At 40.1% G+C, this 19993-nt stretch overlaps 1 protein-coding gene across 21 annotated transcripts in view; it reads right to left on the reverse strand.

Annotated features, from left to right (window-relative positions):
* Positions 1-19993, reverse strand: part of MAST4 (microtubule associated serine/threonine kinase family member 4) — a gene marked incomplete at its 5' end in the record, with an annotated part of 197844 nt that overhangs the window by 7096 nt on the left and 170755 nt on the right. For 15 of the 21 annotated variants that reach the window (XM_083403588.1, XM_083403581.1, XM_083403582.1 and 12 more), the window contains 10 exons: positions 242-423; positions 2853-2989; positions 6117-6239; positions 6695-6924; positions 7601-7801; positions 9633-9865; positions 10129-10256; positions 12673-12785; positions 12930-13052; positions 16152-16253. In XM_083403588.1, the coding sequence (XP_083259714.1) occupies positions 242-423; positions 2853-2989; positions 6117-6239; positions 6695-6924; positions 7601-7801; positions 9633-9865; positions 10129-10256; positions 12673-12785; positions 12930-13052; positions 16152-16253 (1572 nt within the window). The remainder of the gene's footprint in view (positions 1-241; positions 424-2852; positions 2990-6116; positions 6240-6694; positions 6925-7600; positions 7802-9632; positions 9866-10128; positions 10257-12672; positions 12786-12929; positions 13053-16151; positions 16254-19993) is intronic. The other 6 variants (XM_083403589.1, XM_083403586.1, XM_083403585.1 and 3 more) reach the window with 1 other exon arrangement.

A 19993-nucleotide genomic window follows, 5' to 3' on the forward strand; every position in this document is an offset into this window, starting at 1 on the left:
GTTCTGGTAAAGAGGGGTCTGAAATGCTTTCTAAAGACACTGTCTCCGTCAGCTGTCGTCCCCCTGGTGCTGCTTCTTCCTCCCTCTCCTCACCCATTATTTCCCAGCTTTTCCTCTCATCTGTCTCTGAGCTGTATTCTCCCTCAAACCCCTGCTGTAATTCTGAACTGTCTTCTTCTTCTCTAGGTCAGGCTAGGGAGGCAGTCTCCACCATTCCTCCTCTGCTGACATCCATACTCACCTGAGGGGAAATCGGGGGTGGAGCGGAGGCTGGGTGTTGGTGAGCGGGGAGACAAGCTGTGAGTTGGAGAACCAGGTAAGCTCTCCCCTGATGAGAGGGATCGGTTCAGGCAGGAGAAACTCCGACTAGTATGAAGGAGGGGCGAAGGCTGCTTAGCCAGCTTTTTGAAGAGAGATCTTCTCCTAATGTGAAGACAAAAGCTCTTCTGTAAAACACGCTCCCAACAACATGGCAAAAGCAGGGTGTCATAGTACCATCTCAGCGATAACAACATTCCATTTACCCACAAGGAGTGAAAAAACATTATACGACTACCAAGGTTTTAGGCAACACTGCAGCCAAAGTTTTAGAACTGCAGTTGTGTAAACTCTACAAACTCAGATCTGGTGGTATTAGAAGTGTGGAATAGAGTTCTGATGTGTACCACGTGGCTTTTAATGCAAAAATTATTTATTTAAATAATAAATTAAAAGAATAGAAAAAAAGTTGTCACTGTTGCAGGTGACAACAGAATTTAAAAATAAACCCAACCCCCAAATTTTAAGTTCTGAAAAACTCATCAGTTTCATTTAATTTATGAATCACTTCCTATGAAATATCTCAGTGCAGTTTCACAATACAAACAGTACAATGTACAATTGTAAGGTTCTAATTAGAGGCGGTGTCATGTTCTCTGACCACAACCCCACCTTCATGCCACAGGAGCCACTGGTTACAGAACAGGACTCTTTACATCAGGGGTTGAGAACCTTTTCGATTCTGTGGGCTGGGTCCTTATCTGGCCCCACCCTGTGGGTCAACTTTGAGGTGGTGGACAGGACAACCCATGTGACACGTCACTCACATGACATAATTATAATGTCTGAAAAATTATGCATCTTTCTTCTTGTTTTGACTGATCTATCCATATTATTTAAGGAAATGTATGGTTAGTTTGTTTTGTAATTTATTGATTAATTTATTGATTAATTTATTGATTTAGTTTATTAAAACTAAAAAAGCATGCCTTGTGCAGTGATTCCCACCTGACTGTTGGGTGCTTGGGAACTACTGTGCAAAGTGGTAAAAAGGGTTTTCGGCTCTCTTTGCCTATCAGGTAGGAAGTGCTGCACAGAAGAGATGCTTTCTGTTGGCACTGGCTGCCTGAGCAAGTTCCCTGCAGGCATTGGCTATGCTGCTGATGGGTGGGAGACCCAAAGGCTGCTTTCCCTTGCTAGTACACAGTTGAGAAGCATACTTGAAGGCTCCCAGTTGAGCATTGATATCAGGTTTGGGATAGGTAGAGAGACGTGCTATAGGAAAACTGCCACATGAGATGAATCTGAATACCTGGCAAACCAAGCTTGGGTCACTGGCTGGAGGATGCCCACCCTGCTTTGAATGAACAGACAGCTTCTCAAGGGGAAAGGCACTAATAGGAGGTATCTTGCTAATAAGACTTCAGGATGCTGCTGAGACAACAGGAATTCTAGTCAACACTTGGAACAGGTAACTCTTCAGAATCCTGAACAGTTTTGCCTTGCCCTGTCTTGGAACTGGCAGCACCAACCTGGACTGAACTACTGGGTTTGACTTACTATTAAACTTGATTGGACCACTGGACTTGCCTTCATCTTTGAGATGAAATGACCGCTTATCCTGTGTGGGTGGCGGCTGCAGTCCCTTGTGGGTCTACCACTATCGTCGGGCAGTCAGGGGTCAGGCAGCTGTTAAAATCCACCCTGGCTGGCTGCATTGCAAGGCAGGACTGCCTGCCAAAACCCCAGTTTTGAATCAGCCAATCAGGGGTCCCCAAGCAGGCAGATCCTTGCCGGTGGACCCTGAGCTGAAAGTTTCCATGCCAGTCCACCAGCAATGCATAAAAGCCAACTGCACCAGGCACATCCAGTACAGTTGGCAAACCCTCCCTCCCTCCCTCCCTCTCATGCTACTGCAAATTTTCTTGTTTTGCATTCTAGGCCATTTGGTGTTACCATCAATCTAACCATATTTTGCTTTCTTGGTTGCTTGTTTTAACCACGTTTTGCCTTTTGTATTACCTGACCTTGCTATGGTTACCAATGGTCGCCATATTCGGAGCCAGGAAGGAACTTGCCTCGTTTGCAAGTTTTGCCTCACCCACAGCAAAAACTTTCAGCAGTTAAGGCATTGGGTGGAATACTACTCATCAAGATTTAGGGTGAATTGGTGCACCACCTGGATCGGAACCAGTGGCATATTCCAGGTACCCCGTTAGAGAGGTCTTGGTGGAAATCTCTGTCCAGAAGCCAAGTGTGGGGCAGACAGGCTATACAGCTTCCAGAGGCAGCTTTAGGATGGCCTTCACGATAGACTGGCGTCTTGCGGAGGCCATTATCCTTGGCACAACCCTGAAAAGTTTCAGCCCCCTGGCAGGATGCTGAAGTGGATATACACACAATGCCTGAGCCAAAATCCACCTACATCTGGAATCAATAAAATTGCAGAATGTTGTCTGCCTGAGTTTGTTCATTATACACTAGCTGTAGCCATGAATGGGGGGGGGGGGGTGCAACTGGGACCGCAACACCTCCCTGTTAATAGCAAAGAGAACAAACTTCAATTTATTCTGTATTAAGCAACCACAACTTACCTTTCCAAACTCTCCTTCTTTTTTGTTTTCTTACTCCGTCTAACCATTCGGCCCCTATAGCTATTTCTTCTAGCTGGTCCTGTTTTTATTGAAGTATTCTCAAAGGCTGTTGTAGTAATTGACACTTTATTGCCACTCTGTCAAGTAAGAATTTTCAAGGTGTAAGTTGTTACTGAACCATTTTCTTCCAAACAGAACAGCAGATCAGGAGATGCGCACCATTACATAGTTAGGAAGAAAGTTTCCTCTTACATCAATACCACCAGCAATCATTGATCTTTACTGGTCCCACCTACCTGAGTCATCCTCTTATTATACCAGTCCTTGCTTAAGGGGCTTTTTGAGGGAACATTTTTCATCACCCCTCCACTTTGACAGCACCACATTATAATCTGGATGATGTGGTAATATATAGTGGAGTTCATATGTGGAAGAGTAGGTTATAGGTCAACAACTACTACTGCTTATTAATACAACACTGAGGCCATGATTTCACTGAGCTAGGCAATTCCAAGTCCTGATCTGTAGAGTGAGCAATTCTTCTTTCTGCTGTTAGTTTCCACTTAAGTTTTACATTACAAGTGAAGTCAGCTGTAGAACTCTAAGAGATCATGAGGGGAACTGAAAAATGGTGGCCAAGATCCAAACAACTGCACAACCAGTAGCAGACAACAAAGGGAGCTTTGAACTTGTACAGCAGTCCCACTTGCTGGGTGACAAATCTCTTTTGAAACTGAGGGGGCTGGTGGTGGTGATGAGGATCTGCTCTTCAAAGATAAAAAGTCAAATTCCACTGGGCATGGCCAAGCTCTTTGTATTTTTCAAACATGCTCAACTGTTTATAATTTAGCAATGCATGTCTTCTTCATGGACCAATCAAGCTCAAAAGGAATGAAACCTGTAATTATCACTGAATGGCTACTGGCTGAAAACATCTGGCTTCAGCAGAACTCTGGCTCCAATATCAGATGCACCACTGCGGATATGCACTGAGCTCTGTACAATTTTGCTTTCAGAGTGCTACCAGAACTGCTCAATTACATCCATGAGGTGGCAGGGTTGTGTAGTTCATTTGATAATGAAATGCCAAAATTGCTTGCATTTACCCCTGAGCTATATGCCACTTTTTAAATGAGTCAATCCAGAGTCCATTGAATAGTATAGTCTGGTTTTGTGGCTTGAGTTTCAATTGTTACAATTTAATGATGTGGATTCACTTATGAGCTTGATTTTTCAGGGCTTACCACATTTACCAGGGAGGCACTGTTCAAGCTGAGTTTAAAGGTAAAGGGACCCCTGAGCATTAAGTCCAGTCGCGGATGACTCTAAGGTTGCACGCTCATCTCACTTTACCGGCCGAGGGAGCTGGCGTTTGTCCGCAGACAGCTTCTGGGTCATGTGGCCAGCATAACTAAGCCGCTTCTGGCAAACCAGAGCAGCGCACAGAAACGCCGTTTACCTTCCCGCTGGAGCGGTACCTATTTATCTACTTGTACTTTGACGTGCTTTCAAACTGCTAGGTGGGAAGGAGCTGGGACTGAACAATGGGAGCTCACCCCGTCGCAGGGATTCGAACTGCCAACCTTCTGATTGGCAAGCCCTAGGCTCAGTGGTTTAGACCACAGCGCTACCCGCGTCCCTTCAAGCTGAGTTTAGGAGGTTATAAATGCTTTGTTAGTAGAGACTATAGTTCTAGCCACCTTGAAGGAAGTGGTTGTAAGACCACTTCTGAATTAAGTCTCCTTGAACCGCAAAGGATTTTATCAACACCTCACTGGTTTCTAATGTTAGGCAAAGTGTTGGAACAAGTGGTTCTGGGTCACCTCCAAGCACTGTCAAATCAAACTGATTATCTAGATCCATGTCAATCTGGATTCTAGCCCAAATCTGGAAGTGAAACTGCTTTGCTTGCCTTGATGGATCACCAGTACAAAGAAACTGACAGAAGGAAAGCAAGTGCATATTATATATGAAGAACCCTGCCTATAAGCTTAGAATCCAAGCAGAGGCAGACTCAAATATGCTGATGTGCTTTCTGGGTAATATAGACTATACACTAGTAACACAGCAGGACATATTCACTTATTTGGAGAGCAGAGTGTTAAAATTAAAATCTCAGTCCCATGTGGGGAGGGAGGAGAGAGAGAATTAGTCACATACTCAAGTATATATGTAGGCCCGTTCTCTTTCACCACCTGCTGGATTGATGCTGCATCTGAGTAATCTATTTGCTGCAAGCAACTAAGACTGAAAAGAATGGCAATCAAAGTTATACATGGTGACAAAACTGGAGAGGCCAGGTCCTCATACTACCCTTTAAAATATAAAATAAAAAACCCTCAGCGAATTTGTTGCAGCATGCCTTGAATCACCTAGCCTTTCTAAAACAAAAACAGAGTTATATACAGGATGCACTTGATAGAAACATGGAAAGGACTAGAGTGCAATTGAAAGGGCCAGCTGCTGAACACCCGCTTTAATACAGCAGTGACATTTGTTAGCCGTTATCAGAAAGACTGAATGAGGATGAAATAGGATTACACAGTTCAGAGGATTGATAATTGCAAGAAGTGCTTCATTTTATATCATTACACTTGTGCTATTTTTCTATTCATTGACTTGGGAATGCATCTTCACCTACACTGCATGTCCCATCTCTGTGTGGGGAGCATTCAGGCTTCAGCTTTATTATGTTTAAGTGGTTCTATTAATCCGTAGGCTTTTAGCAATTTTCCACTTGACTAGCCAAATATATGTGGTTCAAAACCACCACCAAAGGAGGGTTGTGATAACTGAGTTATTTATAGGTTCTGAGAGCTCCTCTAGCTTCAAATAAGAGATGAATATGAAAGACATACCAAATATTGCAGCGGAATTCTTTGATGCCTTTATGCTCCATTTAAAATTACAGCCAGCTAACTCAGAAATATGTTTATAAATTACTTAAATGCTAGGTTACCTTAAATTTAGACTCATGATTTTAAGTGCCAAATGGGCAGCGCTGGGATATAGGATATGATACGGTTGTGTTCAAAATATTCCAATGGGGACCTGGTCTGCACTGAACCTGTGGCTGCATCTTATTGCTCTCACTGTAGTCAACTTGGTGAGCCCTGGATAAATCAGCTTTAAGTCTGGATAAGCACGAGTTGCTAATAGCTACTAAGATTCAGCCTCCAGAAGGAAAGGCATCTATTGAATGAATGGTAAGCGCCAGGTTTCTTGTACAGAACTTTTAAAAATATGAATAAATAAATACTGTACCTTTAATAACAGTTCTATGACTTCAGTATGAACAAGGCCATGCACTGGTTCTCCGTTGATATGTGTGATGAGGTCACCAGCTTTCAACCCAGCGTGATAAGCCGAACTTCCTTCTTCGACATTCTAGAAAGCAAAGAGAGGTATTTCTGAACCAGAAATCTTATTGGAATTATATGATCTATGTCTAAGTTAAGGATAATGTAAATTGAGTGTGCAATGGGCAGGGTGTAAATAATAAAATTATTTTAGAATTTCGTTTTGGTGTCCAGGTAAGATGGAAAATGGAACTTGAAAATGGATTAGAGAAGCCAATGGATGTTGGGCTAAGCAAATCAAGTGGCTCAGCTGCAAGCAGCAGACTGTGATGCAACTTAACTTTTTGGGATCTGGACATAGGATATCCGAGTTAAGAGAGCACTTAACAGATGCACAGAAAATTCTAAAATTGGTCTAGGTCTAGAATGGCATATAATGAACATACTGCCCCCTACAAGGCGACCCAGATAGCTTGTTAGAATGCCAGCATGTTGGGCCATTTTCATCGGATGTAGACTTGAAGCAATGAACATAAGCCTTACCCAGACAATATGCTGTACTGTGTAGATGTCACTATCACCCACATACACTCTGATTGCGCGGATAGTAAATCCATACTTCTTGCCTGAGGTGTGAATTATGACAGGCTGATGAGGACTTGCAGAAGCAGCTGAAGAATCACGGCTAGGCGAAGAATCTCTAGAAGACGAAGGATCTGAAGACACGGAATGGGGGGACATTGGACTTCCCAAAGGAGACACACCAAATATATCTGGAACAAATGGTTCTCTAGATAAGAGTACATTCTGAATTTATGTTCATACATCCTACATATGCAGACTAGAAAACAAAGCAGATGCTTAAAAAAATAATTCTCTCCCCCGCAAATCTAGATAAATTTGCAAAACATTTACAATACAGTGGTACCTTGGTTTACGAACTTAATCTGTTCCGGAAGTCCATTCTTAAACCAAAGCTTTCTTAAACCAAGGCGTGCTTTCCCATAGCAGAGGAGGATTCAGTTTACAAATGGAACACACTCAACAGAAGCGAAACATGTTCTTATTCCAAGGCAAAGTTCACAAACCAAAACACCTACTTCCGGGTTTGCAGTGTTCTTAATCCAAGTTGGTCATAAACTAAGCTGTTCTTAAACCAAGGTACCACTGTATGTATCTTTTGTTGGGTAGGAATTTTTAAAAACTAAATGAATGCTCTAAAGGTGCATTACATTAAAATTTATTGTTCTTTTTCCATGGAGATCCCTACATATACACATTATTATTCTCCTATTTACAAAAACAAAAACAAATATTAATTATTTTAAAAATAAGACTTCAAATTAAATACCTAGCAAAATTGCACTAATATCACATTGCATGAAGAGGAAAGGGGTATATACAAGCATATACAAGCATCAAGTTAATAGTTATAATCATAATCTCTACCTCCTGGAATCATAAGGGATAGAGCACTGGCCGAGAGGGACTTTGTGACTTTTCCAGAGATTTTCTTTTTCTCTGTTGTTTCTAATCGCTGACGAGCCATATGAGATGCTTGCTCATTGGAAGGCTTTGAGGAATTATCAGTGCTGTCCACACACTCACTCCTTCCATTTATCTGATCCAAGTGCTCTGAAAAACTTCCAACTGCACAAAAGAAAAGAACAAACAAACTGAAGGAAGGAACAAACAAACCAAGAGGTTGAGGCAGAATCAAACAACACTGTAAAACAATCTCATTTCTAGAAGCATATACATACACTAAAATGTTATGCCCACTATTAACTTAATTGTTAGCCATGTCTAGGGATCAAGAGTGAGCCAAAAGAATGGTCTCCTTCCCCTTCCATGCACTAAACTCCCCATATTTGTGGAAATCTACAACTTTAGACTTTGAATAAATATACTTGATGAGGAAAGGAGTGAACAGCTAAGATGTCCTGCAGAATTTATACTGTCATGTAAGTGTTTATGCAAGACTTATACAACTAAAAATATAATAATTTAACAATGAACAAAATGTATCCTACTCTTTTATGTGAAGTGTCTATTCCTAGGTTAGGTGATTTACGCTGTCAACGGTAACAATTGTAGCTGATGAATCAATGATCCATAAATATTTTTTCATAAGCAAAAAATTGATCACTAGCCAATGAGATAGCCTGCACTGACAATGGCCATGTTCACACATCATACTTACCAAATCATGCCTTAACATAAACATGCTAGCTCCTGAAGAGGAGATCGCATCCAATGTGCTCCTTTCAAGAGCTTTTGGCTCAATGTGGCACCTAACCCAAGGTCTGGCTTAGCATGCTTAAGGTCTATCTTTCTTACCAACAAGCTGTAGCCAAGGTATGTTATATAGGCTGAAGTTACTGAAATATCATTACTGCAGTGTGCTATAGATGGGGATGCCTTTGAAGATGGTTCAGAAACTGCAGCTGGTGCAGAATTCAGCAGCCAGGTTGCTTCCTGGAACAAGATGTTCTGAGCACGTAACACCAACTTTAGCCCAACTGCACTGGCTTCCAATTAATTTCCAGGCTTAATTCAAATGCTAGATTTGAGCTATAAAGCCTTATGTGGCTCAGGAACCCAATACAGTGGTACCTCTGGTTAAGAACTTAACTCATTCTGGAGGTCCACTCTTAACCAGAAACTGCTCTTAACCTGAAGAACCACTTTAGCTAATGGGGCCTCCCGCTGCCGCTGCTGCGCGATTTCTGTTCTCATCTTGAAGAAAAGTTCTTAACCCAAGGTACTATTTCTGGGTTAGCGGAGTCTGTAACCTAAAGCGTCTGTAACCTGAAACGTCTGTAACCCAAGGTACCACTGTACTTGAAGAACTGCCACTCCTGACATAAACTGGTCCAGTCTCTGCGATTGTCATCTGAAACTTTCTGAGTGCCCCCTCCACTGAAGGTCCTGAGGGTGGCAACATGAAAACGGGCCTCTTCAGTGGTGGTTCTCTACTTGAGGAATGCTCTCCCAAAGGAAACTTCCCTGACACCATCTTTGTCTAGTTGTAGGTGTGATGCAAAAACTTTCATTTTTACCTGTGCTATTGACACTTAATTTGAAAAGTTTTTAAGTATTTGTGGCCTCTTTTGATGGGGCAGGAGTCTAGACCTTTATTTTATTTGTTTGTCTTTTAATGTTTTATTGTGTTTATTGTAAATAGTCTTAGTATTTCAGTTATGTCTGTAAGACACTGAGTCATTTCTATGAGTAAAGCAATTAATTAATGATACAGTGCGCATGAAAGTCACTGCCGCCCATGTATGATTTCATTAAAAGAGAAATCCCCAATGTTCCATTACCCATTTAGATTATACATTTTGTGTCGCATGTAGTTTGGCCCTAAAACTGAAGACATAATTTTGATGGAGAAGGTCAGATGAAATGTCTAACTTTATACAAAACAGATGAACAAACCACACATGCTGTAGAAAATACTTCCATACTTGAGACTTACCTGACAGAGTGGAGCTACTGATCGTGCTTGCTGGAGTTGTTACCTCCACTTCATCTAAAACAATTTCCTCACTAACAAATGCAACCTTTTCTTGATCTTTGCAGGATCCAGCAGAACGCGGTGATTCTTCTTCATCTCCTTCAGCTGATACTGACAATTTTGGAAGTAACCCTGAACTGTGACGTTGCCTAGAACTTTCAGTACCAGAAGACAAAGATGTAGATAGTTGCTGCCTACATTTAAAATGATATTTACACAATATAATTAAATAGGTGAACACAAATCAAAACCAGAAAAACACAAAATTTTGCAGTGTTGCATTAACAGAAAAATTAATCAAATACAATGGTGTTACTGTACACATCTCATGTTATGCCTGGTCTTTGGCATATCATTATAGTTTGGCCTAATCTGCTTCATAGGATTATTGTGAAGTTACTTTATGATAATTCTACATACCCTATTGGCAGGGGACAAATATGAAATAAATACTTACATTTCAGAATATTCTGAGCTCCAGCTTAAAGATTCTGCAGATGTTAGTACTACATTCTTTGTTCTCTCTGTTGTATCTTCCTTCTCTGCAGTTTGATTTCGAGTTCCTCGATCTATACTGCTAAAAACCTGTGCATGGGGGCAAAAAAAATGATAGCTAACAGTTGTTTGTATCTAAAAGAACTTCAGAAAAATACATATCATGCAGAGCTCTGCATGCTCTAAATACTTATAGGCAGTATCCTGGAGTTTTAAAGGACTTCAGTAGATGAAGTTCTTAAAATGATTTTCAATTCTACTCTCCTTGGTATCTTTGCTAAGCAACAGGGTAGCTAATGCCATCTTTTCTGTCATGAATTCATCTCATTTCTTCTTCACCTTTGACTTTATGTACTATGGACATGCATGCTAAACCTATAGATGCTTCAGGATTTTTATATCATAGGATCAGTGCATATCTCAAAAACTTCTTAACCATAAAATCACTGAAAAAACAAAAACAAAAATATCAGCAAGTCATATAATGGCCATCACTCAGGAATGCAAAGTGGTAGGGAGACTGAGCTGAAATTGACTGTGAAGATGAGAATAAATTACTTGACTAAATGATTTAGAGATTTGGGGGGGGGGGGTGGCCATAAAAAAGCCAGTTGTTTATCTGACAACCTGCATATTGAGCTTGTTTGCAATGAAAAAAGTTGAGCTTTTAAGATATCAGTATCATACTATTCTTGTAGTATCCTATCTTACAAATGCACAGAAGCCATCCACAAAGAAAAGATTTAAATGCTTCTTGCTGTTTGAGAATTGGATTCCTGCTGCCAAGTCATGACAGAGGTTTAACATCACTAGACGGAAAGCAAGACCTTCTCTTGCTTTTCCCGCTTGCCCATTCTTAAATTGCCTCTACAGATGAATGGGGATTATGGATTTCTACAGATAGGGAAGCATATAACTATGCACAAGAGGAACAGAAACTTTAAAATCCCTTGCATTTAATCATATTCTGCAAAAAGCATTTGGAAATGGTATACAGTCACCCACAGAGTTTATTTATTTACACATATAGCCCATCACATCACAGGGGTTTAGAGAAGGTACTGCAAAAGCAGGCAATATAAAAAGCATACATATTTTAAGATGTTAAAACTGCTTCTGCCCTTCCCTTAAAAACAACAACAACAGTGTACTCGGGGTGGACAAAATTACAGTGAGGGGGGAAAGTATTTGATCCCCTGCTAAATTTGCCCTTTTCCCCTCTGACGAAGAAATGACCAGTCCATAATTTTAATGGTAGGTTAATTGTAGCTGTGAGAGACAGAATAACAACAGGAAAAACCCCAGAAACCCAGAAGACAAAAATCAGAGATTGATGTGAATTATAATGAGTGAAATCAGTATTTGATTCCCTATCAACCAGCCAGATGTCCGGCTACTTGGTATCTTCACTGTATGTAATGAGCTGAGATTAGAAGCACCTGCTGTAAGGGAGAGGTCTTACCTGTAATCCCAGCTCATTACAGTACCTGTACAAAAACCACCTGTCGACAGAAGCAATCAATCCAGCAGATACCAAAGTAGCCACCATGACCAAGACCAAAGAGCTGTCCAAGGATGTCAGGGACAAGATTGTAGACCTTCACAAGGCTGGACTGGGCTACAAAACTATTGCCAAGCAACTTAGTGAGAAGGTAACAACAGTTGGTGCAATAATTTGCAGATGGAAGAAACACAAAATAACTGTCAACCTCCCTCGATCTGGGGCTCCATGCAAGATCTCATCTCGTGGAGTTGCAATGATCACGAGAATGGTGATTAAGCAGCCCAGAACTACATGGTGGGAACTTGTCAATGATCTCAGGGCAGCTGGGACCATAGTCACCATGAAAACAGTTGGTAACACACTACGCCGTGAAGGACTGAGATCTTGCAGAGCCCGCAAGGTCCCCTTGCTCAAGACAGCACATGTACAGGCCCATCTGCAGTTAAAACTGAACTAAGACCTAAATATTAGTTTTTACTATTTTCGTATGGGGTCTAGTCTTCATTACTTTCTCACTTTAAAAATCCAGGAGCAATGCTTTTAGTTACTTTCCTCTTTTGATCTCATATACTCATTATATGGAAACATGATGAACTCACAAAGGAGCAAGTTACAGGTGCGGAGGGGGAGTGCTTATTGTTTTTTGACAAATCACCTGGCTGGGTACAGTGGAAGAAAGTGAACCCCTAGCTTAGGGTTTGCTATGGAGTGTGACCATTTTTGTATTTGTTTGAAGGAACAGAAATGAATGCTAATATATTTACTTACATATTTACTTAATATCCAATAATTTGGATATTTTCTCAAACAGCCCTAGTAAAGTAAAGTAAGCCATAATAAATTAACAGTAGCAGTATTTACAGGAAGATCGTTTTTTAAAAACCCTTCAATGGACGTGCCAAAATGCCTCTCAATAATTCACCACTACACTTTTCTTCTGTTTTCTCATGCATTACACTCACCACAAAAATGGTATATCTTATGGTACATGCAAATGCTTACTTTTGAAAATCGATGAGAACACGAGGAAAACTGCCTAATCTCCAAATTAAAATCTTCATCGTTTGTATCATCCTCTTCTTCAGTTTCCATGTGGTGGTATTTCTCAGAACGAGCTATAAAATACAGGACAATCTGTCAGAATTTACTGTAGTTTGAAAACTAACTGAAGGACAGTTTTATTTTTGTTAATACATTCAACTTCTAGGGCAGTAAAACACAGCATTAAAATTATCGCTTCTGTAGAAAATTAAACATACTGTCAAAGTAGCTTGTGTCATCTTCAGATTCCAGCTGAGGAATGAATTCTGCCTTCTGTCTCAGCAAACTATTCCAATCTAAGTTTTGGAAGAACGGGTGCTGTTTCACCTCATAAGCACCACCTGGGGGAGCAAGAGAAGCCTGTCTGGATTAATTCTACAAATAAATTATTCAGTCATATTTTAAAATACTAATACCATTTATTTCTATACCATTTATTTGCCATGTTGTCATTGTTTTTAAATGATTATCTTGGATTAACCTGTCTATAAAAACAAACTACAAAAAATTGAGACTGCTTCCCAGTCCATCTTAAGTAGGTAAAACATACACCAGAACCGGCATTTACTTTGACACAGAAGCAAAGCATTAAACAAACCAGTAAGAATACATTAGAAACTTGAGCCAATGAAAGAACGTTAACATTTGTTTTAATATTGAAAAAATAGTCTGTGAATATTACCAACTGTTTAATTACTTTTGTGAACTACATTTTCATATTCTTCTTCAAGGGATAGCCTGAGCTCAGGTAAGTTAGAAGCAACACAATGTCTGTGATATCGAAAAAAATAAAAACACCCACTATGTCATATGAAATAATATTAACAACACACTGGGAAATAAACATTGGTGATCTTGCATTTTTATTTGATGTTCATTCTGTTGTCTATATTTTAAACTTTATTCCCTGTTAAAAAGGCTATCCTTTTCCTTAAAAACAATTTATTTATTTTTTGGTAGTTGTACACTGAGGGGACAATTTGGGCCAAGATGCAATGGAGAGGGGAAAGGGCGCTCAATTATATATAATGGATTGAACTGGTTAGCCAATTCTTTGGTGTTTCTGCACTCAACAGGTACAGTATTTTGCATAGTATCTAGAACAGTAGTTTGCAAACTTTTTTTCTTACAGACATGAAAATTGCTGGTGGGTAATTAATGAATAACACAATAATTCTTTTTTTGCCTGTTTTATCAATCGTAATGTGCTGTGCTAGATGCTATATGTTTTTAAATTGTACTTTATTGCTTTTTTCATTTCTTTTTATTTTAAAAGAAGCAATAAAAATACAATTAAAAGTTATACGAATAATTTATATGGTGAAGGTGCCGTCTCTTTTCTTCAATCACAAATCCAGACACACTACATAACAGTTATAGATTGACTTTCTAAGAAGACCTTGGGGGGCGGTATTGGTTTTTTATTCTTGTTTTTATTATGCCTTTTGTGTTTTTATCCTCTATTTTTATATTGTGAACCTGGTCCAGATTGGCTACCTGAAATGTTTAGGGGGGAGGGAAGGGGAGGGTTAATGGGTTCTTGTTATTGTTTTACTTGTCAAAAATGTAATTTACAAGTACTTTGGAAACCAATGTACGCTTCTAATTTTTTTTGGGGGGGGGTATAAATAATAACAATAAAAAGAACCAAATCCACAGATACGCTGCAGACCACCAGAAGGAATCTCATGAACTGCTAGTGGGCCATGGACCAGAATTTGAGAACCTCTGACCTAGAATAACAGTGAAGGTCAGAAGTTTACCAAAATCTAACAACTGGTTTTAGGCAAATGCCAAATGCATTAATTTCCAAAACAATATTATTTCCCAATTTTTTTAAAGTCATTTTTTCACAGCATTCCAAATGTCAAACAATCTAGACTCACCAAAAATTGTGACTGTCAAATTTTCACCTCCAACTCAAATGCACATTCTCTAAATGCATAATACTGTCATTCAAAGAAACAATTTTCAGTCTCTCTTTATACACACAACTTTATCACAAACCAAGGCAACCAGCACTGCTATTACCAGCACATTATCAATCTCTCTATGAAAAACTGGAGCACAAATTACAGCCAGTCCACAGTACAAAAGACATAGCTGTATTCATCACCCCTTTCCTTTTATCTCCTTCAATTTCTCCTGTTTTTTGCTTCTGCAAAAGAATTGCACTGAATGAAGAGGATAAGAAAGCATTATGTGACTCAAACTCAAGCCTTTTCTTTGTATTAGTCAAAAGAAAAGTTCAGTCACTCACACTAGCATCTACTGAGATAATTGTTTTGACAGCGTTAACTGTGGCAACATGAAAATGGCATTCTATATTGATTAACCATGATGTAAACTTTGATATGCTATAGAAGAGGACCTAGCCAGTCTGGGATCTCTGCTGAAGTGCAATTACTAGACACTGCCTCTGTATAGTGGGAGATGTATGGGTTTCCTTAAAGTTTGGTACAGCTCAGTCAATGTGCTATGGGTGCCAAGATGCATTATACAGCCAGGAGAGTAGTAGCTATGGCCCCCCTTGTGAAGAAATGGTCCCACCTGTGCCTTTTGGTTTGTGTATCACTACAGAGTTCAGGCATGGGGCTATGTATGGCGTCTTCTGTATGTATGAGTGAGGTGGACTGAGTGAGTAGCCAAACAAGACAAAAAACACATAGATCAGATACATTTTCAGGGACAGAAGACTTCCAGAATCCTACTGCTGATTGGCACTTCAGTTGTTTCCGCAGATCATTTATTTCAGACCCAGTAGCATGTCTTCCCATGCCTGAAGCAGAAACTTTAGTGAAATACCCACAGGGTGGCTATGTGTCCATTCCATCATCACAAACACCAGGATATTTAATAGGAGTAGTTGCTTTCATCACAAACATACAGTTTTGGGTTTCCTCCCCTCTTTGTTTTCCCTTCTGCATGAGTTCAGTTTCTTTTCTGTTTGCACCTCACCGTGTTTGGTGCACGTATGGTTATGTATTTTTTGAACTTTCAATAACAATAATAATTAAAAAAAAAACAAATATACACTTTCAGAACTGGGGATCTATTAATAGACTGTGATGTGATTGGGAAACAGCATTGTCTATACAAACCCACATTTGGCCCTTTGCAGGCATGATGAACTCAGGTTGCAGAAGTGCTGTCACTGGCATTTTCCTTAAGAAAATATGTTTAGTGTGTGAAAAGCAGTCTCAGTATTCATCAAAATATGTTGAAAAAGCACAACAGGAACAGTACACTGTGGAGTCTGGTCAAATGACTGCTTTCTTAAAACATTACCAGTGAAACAAAACTAAATGTTGCCCTTGTAATAAATGTTCATAATGCATTCACTTAGTCAAAAAGAGCAAGATAAAAGGCCCAAAACAAGCCAAGAAGATGCTATTTCTATCATCCTGGTAAACATGAGTGTAAAAACCATGCTTTCTAACCTGTTCCCAATCTCTCCAAGGGGTTTTGTCTCAGAAGCAAAGTAATCAGTTCCTGGGCATCCGGAGGTGGTGCTTCATCTTTTTCTGGCCAGTTGATCTCATCTAGCAGAGAGAGATACAATCTTTTTTAACAGTCTATCATTCAACATTGACTTGTGACATCTATTCAGCATAACTTGGTGCAGCATAAGCGCAGCCTCAGGGATCAAGGTGGGGGTGTTGCTGTGGTTCACTGATCTTCGGCCATGCTTACCAGGAGACATCTTCATTCGGGAGCTGGCCTTTGGATTGACACTTGCTGTCAAACCAGAGAGAGAGACTGGCGATGCTGTTGCCCAGTAGTCTCCCTAACAGAGCTAATGCAAGCAGCCTCTGGTGTCACACTGGAGAACACTAGGAATATTGTCCCGGGGGGTTTAAACGTCCATGTGGAGGCTGCTCTTGTTGGTCTGGCTCTGGCCCTCATGGCCTTCATGACAACCATGGGACTGCTCAAGTGGTCACCAACCCTGACCCATAGCGCAGGACAACTTGTTTTTTTGCCCCTGGTGACGAAGCTGATGGTCTGGAAATAGGAAGGGTTTCTGTGGCCCCCTAGTCATGATCAGGCCACTTCCTGGTGAGGTTGGGCTAATGGTACCAACTTTCCTCTGTAGAGATGGAAGACCCACTATTATGGTTCACCCCTGGAGACTTATGGATTTCAATGGATTCCTGAATGCTCTGGGGGATTTTTTGGTGGATAGAACTGGCAATCCTGTTGAGGCCAATGGAATTGTGAGACTCAGAAGGCTGTAGATATGATCATGCCTGAGCCCCTGTGGAGCATGTTTGGCACCCTGGTATACTGGGAAGCTGTAAGTAATGAAACAGTTTAGGCGATGGCTAATGTGCAGGTGGCAGAAGTCTCACTGCAAAGATGACCAAACAGGTGCTAGAGCACATAATCCTGCCTACTATGTGGAAGTCAACGCAGCAAAGAAGGCTCACTTTGCTGCTTCCATCACATCCTTGAAAAATCGGTTAGCAGAGCTCTTCAGAGTGGTCCATAGCCTATTTACACCTATACTGGTAGACGAAGCCTGAGACACCTGAGGGTCCCTCTTTGCATTGCTTTGGGGACAAAGTTGGTTACCTTCACAGCAAGCTAGATGCCAGGATTGATGGTGTTCCAAGTGAGGTTTCCAATGTCCCATCAAGCCATGTTTTGTAGGATTATCTACAGGTGATGGGTATTGGGGCCACTGTTTTGCAGTGGTTCTGGTGTCATCTCCAGGGATGGTTTCAGAACACAGCATACTGTTCAATCCCATGGCTTTTAAGCAATAGGGCACCACAGGGTCTTAAGCCACTGGGAGTTGCCATTAGGCATTTTGGAGCAAGGTGTCATCAGTATGCTGTTGATACCCAACTCCGTTTCTCAGTAACATCTGAATCAGGAATGGCTGAGAAGACCCTGAGCCAGTGTTTGGATGCAGTGGTGGACTGGATGAGAACTAATAAACTGAGTCTGAATCTTTGCAAAATGGAGGATGGGTGGGACCAGAAAATTGGCAAGCTGCCTGCCCTGGATAGAGTTGTGCTCTCTTTGAAGGGACAGAAGTGGATTTTGGGGGTGCTCCTAAATCTAGGTCTGTCACTAGACGGGTCTCCACAGTGACTAGGAGTGTCGTATGCTAACTTTGGTTGTTAAGACAATTATGGACATTCCTGTATCAGAATAGTTTGACTATGCAGTGGTCCATGCATTGGCAACCTCATGGCTGGATCACTGCAGTGGGGTTGATCCAGAGGCTGCAGCTGATGCAGAACTTAATTCACCTTGGACAAAGGCAGGAAATGGACTGGATGAGGACAGGAAATAGCTACATACTCCTTGGCTCTGAACATTTCCTGCCTTGGACAGTAGGTGGTGATGTTTACCTATGTAACAGCCTGACACCCAGGGGAAATAGTCATGCAACGTGCAAACTATACTCAAGATGCAATATACCAGGTGCTATGGAAAAGGTCACGATTTAATTGTGGTATTCTCCAGAAGGGCCAGATTAAACATCACAACTATGATGGGCCACGTGCTGAATTTTACCTGGGTGGATTTACACAGAAATGCTTTTACTCGGAGTGAAAAGCAAAAGACATATTTTTCAACTTGGTTGAAGGAGATTTAAACACAAACCCAAGCCTTCTGAGGAAGCCCACATTTGGAAGACCTGATATCTGAATCCTGTCAAATATGGTTGCCTATAGAGCTAAACACATGCTGAAAATATCTATCATGCAAAAAGTGATTTTGTAGTGGAATAAACCATAGTTTTTAACTAACTTTTTTGCATTTATGTTTTGTAATGAGGTAAATCACTCCAATGCACAGGCACAGAATGGGGTAACTTCTGCTAAAATACTGACGCGTCCAATTTCTTTTTAGTTATCTGAAGCTATTGGAATGTCCTTCTCCAGCTTATTACTTTATTACATAATATCATATGCATGCACCCAAATGCACATGATAAGATAAACACAACGAAAGCATGACAGTATTTTATTTTTCCTGCCTACATCTTTTTAAATGCTATTTAAATGCATTCTGAAAAACAAAATATGAAAATTGTTGCTGCCTCAGGGATCAAAAACAACTTCTGCTTGTTTTAATTAAGCATTTGATTCCCTCTTGTAGCTTAGGTCCCCAAAAAACAGTATATTTTTAAATCTATAAACAGCTAATGTATTGTATAAAGAGGTTATTTACTGTAGGCAACCAACAAATCTATTTCATTAGATTACAAGCATGCCTAGCTGGAAGATCTAATGGAACATAGACATAATTGCAGCCTCCCCTCCCTGTTCACTTCACTAGTGTACCTTTTCATTGCATTTTATAGAATGGACCAGGAAACAACTAGTAACAGAAATGTCATTCTAGTAAGCATTTGGCATAAACTGTGGCCATCTACATGTTTTGCGTCTGGAAAATATAAGGGAACAGCAGGTAGGATAGAGATAGATACTGTTTAATTATCATTTAGTTTTGCCACAAGCTGCATAACAATACTTAGGGCCGGCCTGCAGGTTAAGATCTAAAAGGTTATTGAATTTTAAATGAAAGAAGAACAGCTGTTACAGAAATAACATTATACTGTAACGGCCACTAGTGAAATCATTAACAATCTGTGAACTGCATTTGAATCCTTCTTTTCCCCATTATTTATTATTTGGGAGACATTTGTTTTAGGGTTTTATTACATTTCTGTTAATTTATTGCATTGTGCCCTTAGGCATTTTCCCATTTATGCAAATTAAGTACATATCAACCTTTTTTTTTTTTTGCTGATTTTTAAAATTAATGGCTGAAAAGACAGTACTAGTTCCAAAAGCATTAACTATCCAGATAATAGTTCCTTTCTGATTAAAGTATTTATCCTCCTCTTTGTGACTAACTCTCTTTTCCTTTTAAAAAACATTTTCCTCTTGCTTTTCTAGTATGACTCTTCTATTTTTTTTCCTGATCATATTCTTGCTCACCAGCACTGATACTCCTTTTTTGTTCCTTCCTCTTTGATCATTTCATGCCTTAGACTGACAGACTGCTGATGAAAATTGCTCTGAATTTTTATATATTGTAAAGTGCTTCCTACATATTAAGCATTATAGAAATATTAAATGTAATCACTGTAGTATTATCAAATTATAATGATATTCGCTGAATTCAGTCTTGCTCTGTTTCACAAGTTCACATACCAGTATTGTAATTCTGGAGCATTATATAGACAATTACATTTTTAATTGTGGCAAATATGTTAGTAAGCAATATGGATTTAAGTAGTTCTTACACTGAAGTGTAT

Source organism: Podarcis tiliguerta (genome assembly GCF_965153285.1).
Source record: "Podarcis tiliguerta genome assembly, chromosome: 11".
NCBI lineage: Eukaryota > Metazoa > Chordata > Lepidosauria > Squamata > Lacertidae > Podarcis > Podarcis tiliguerta.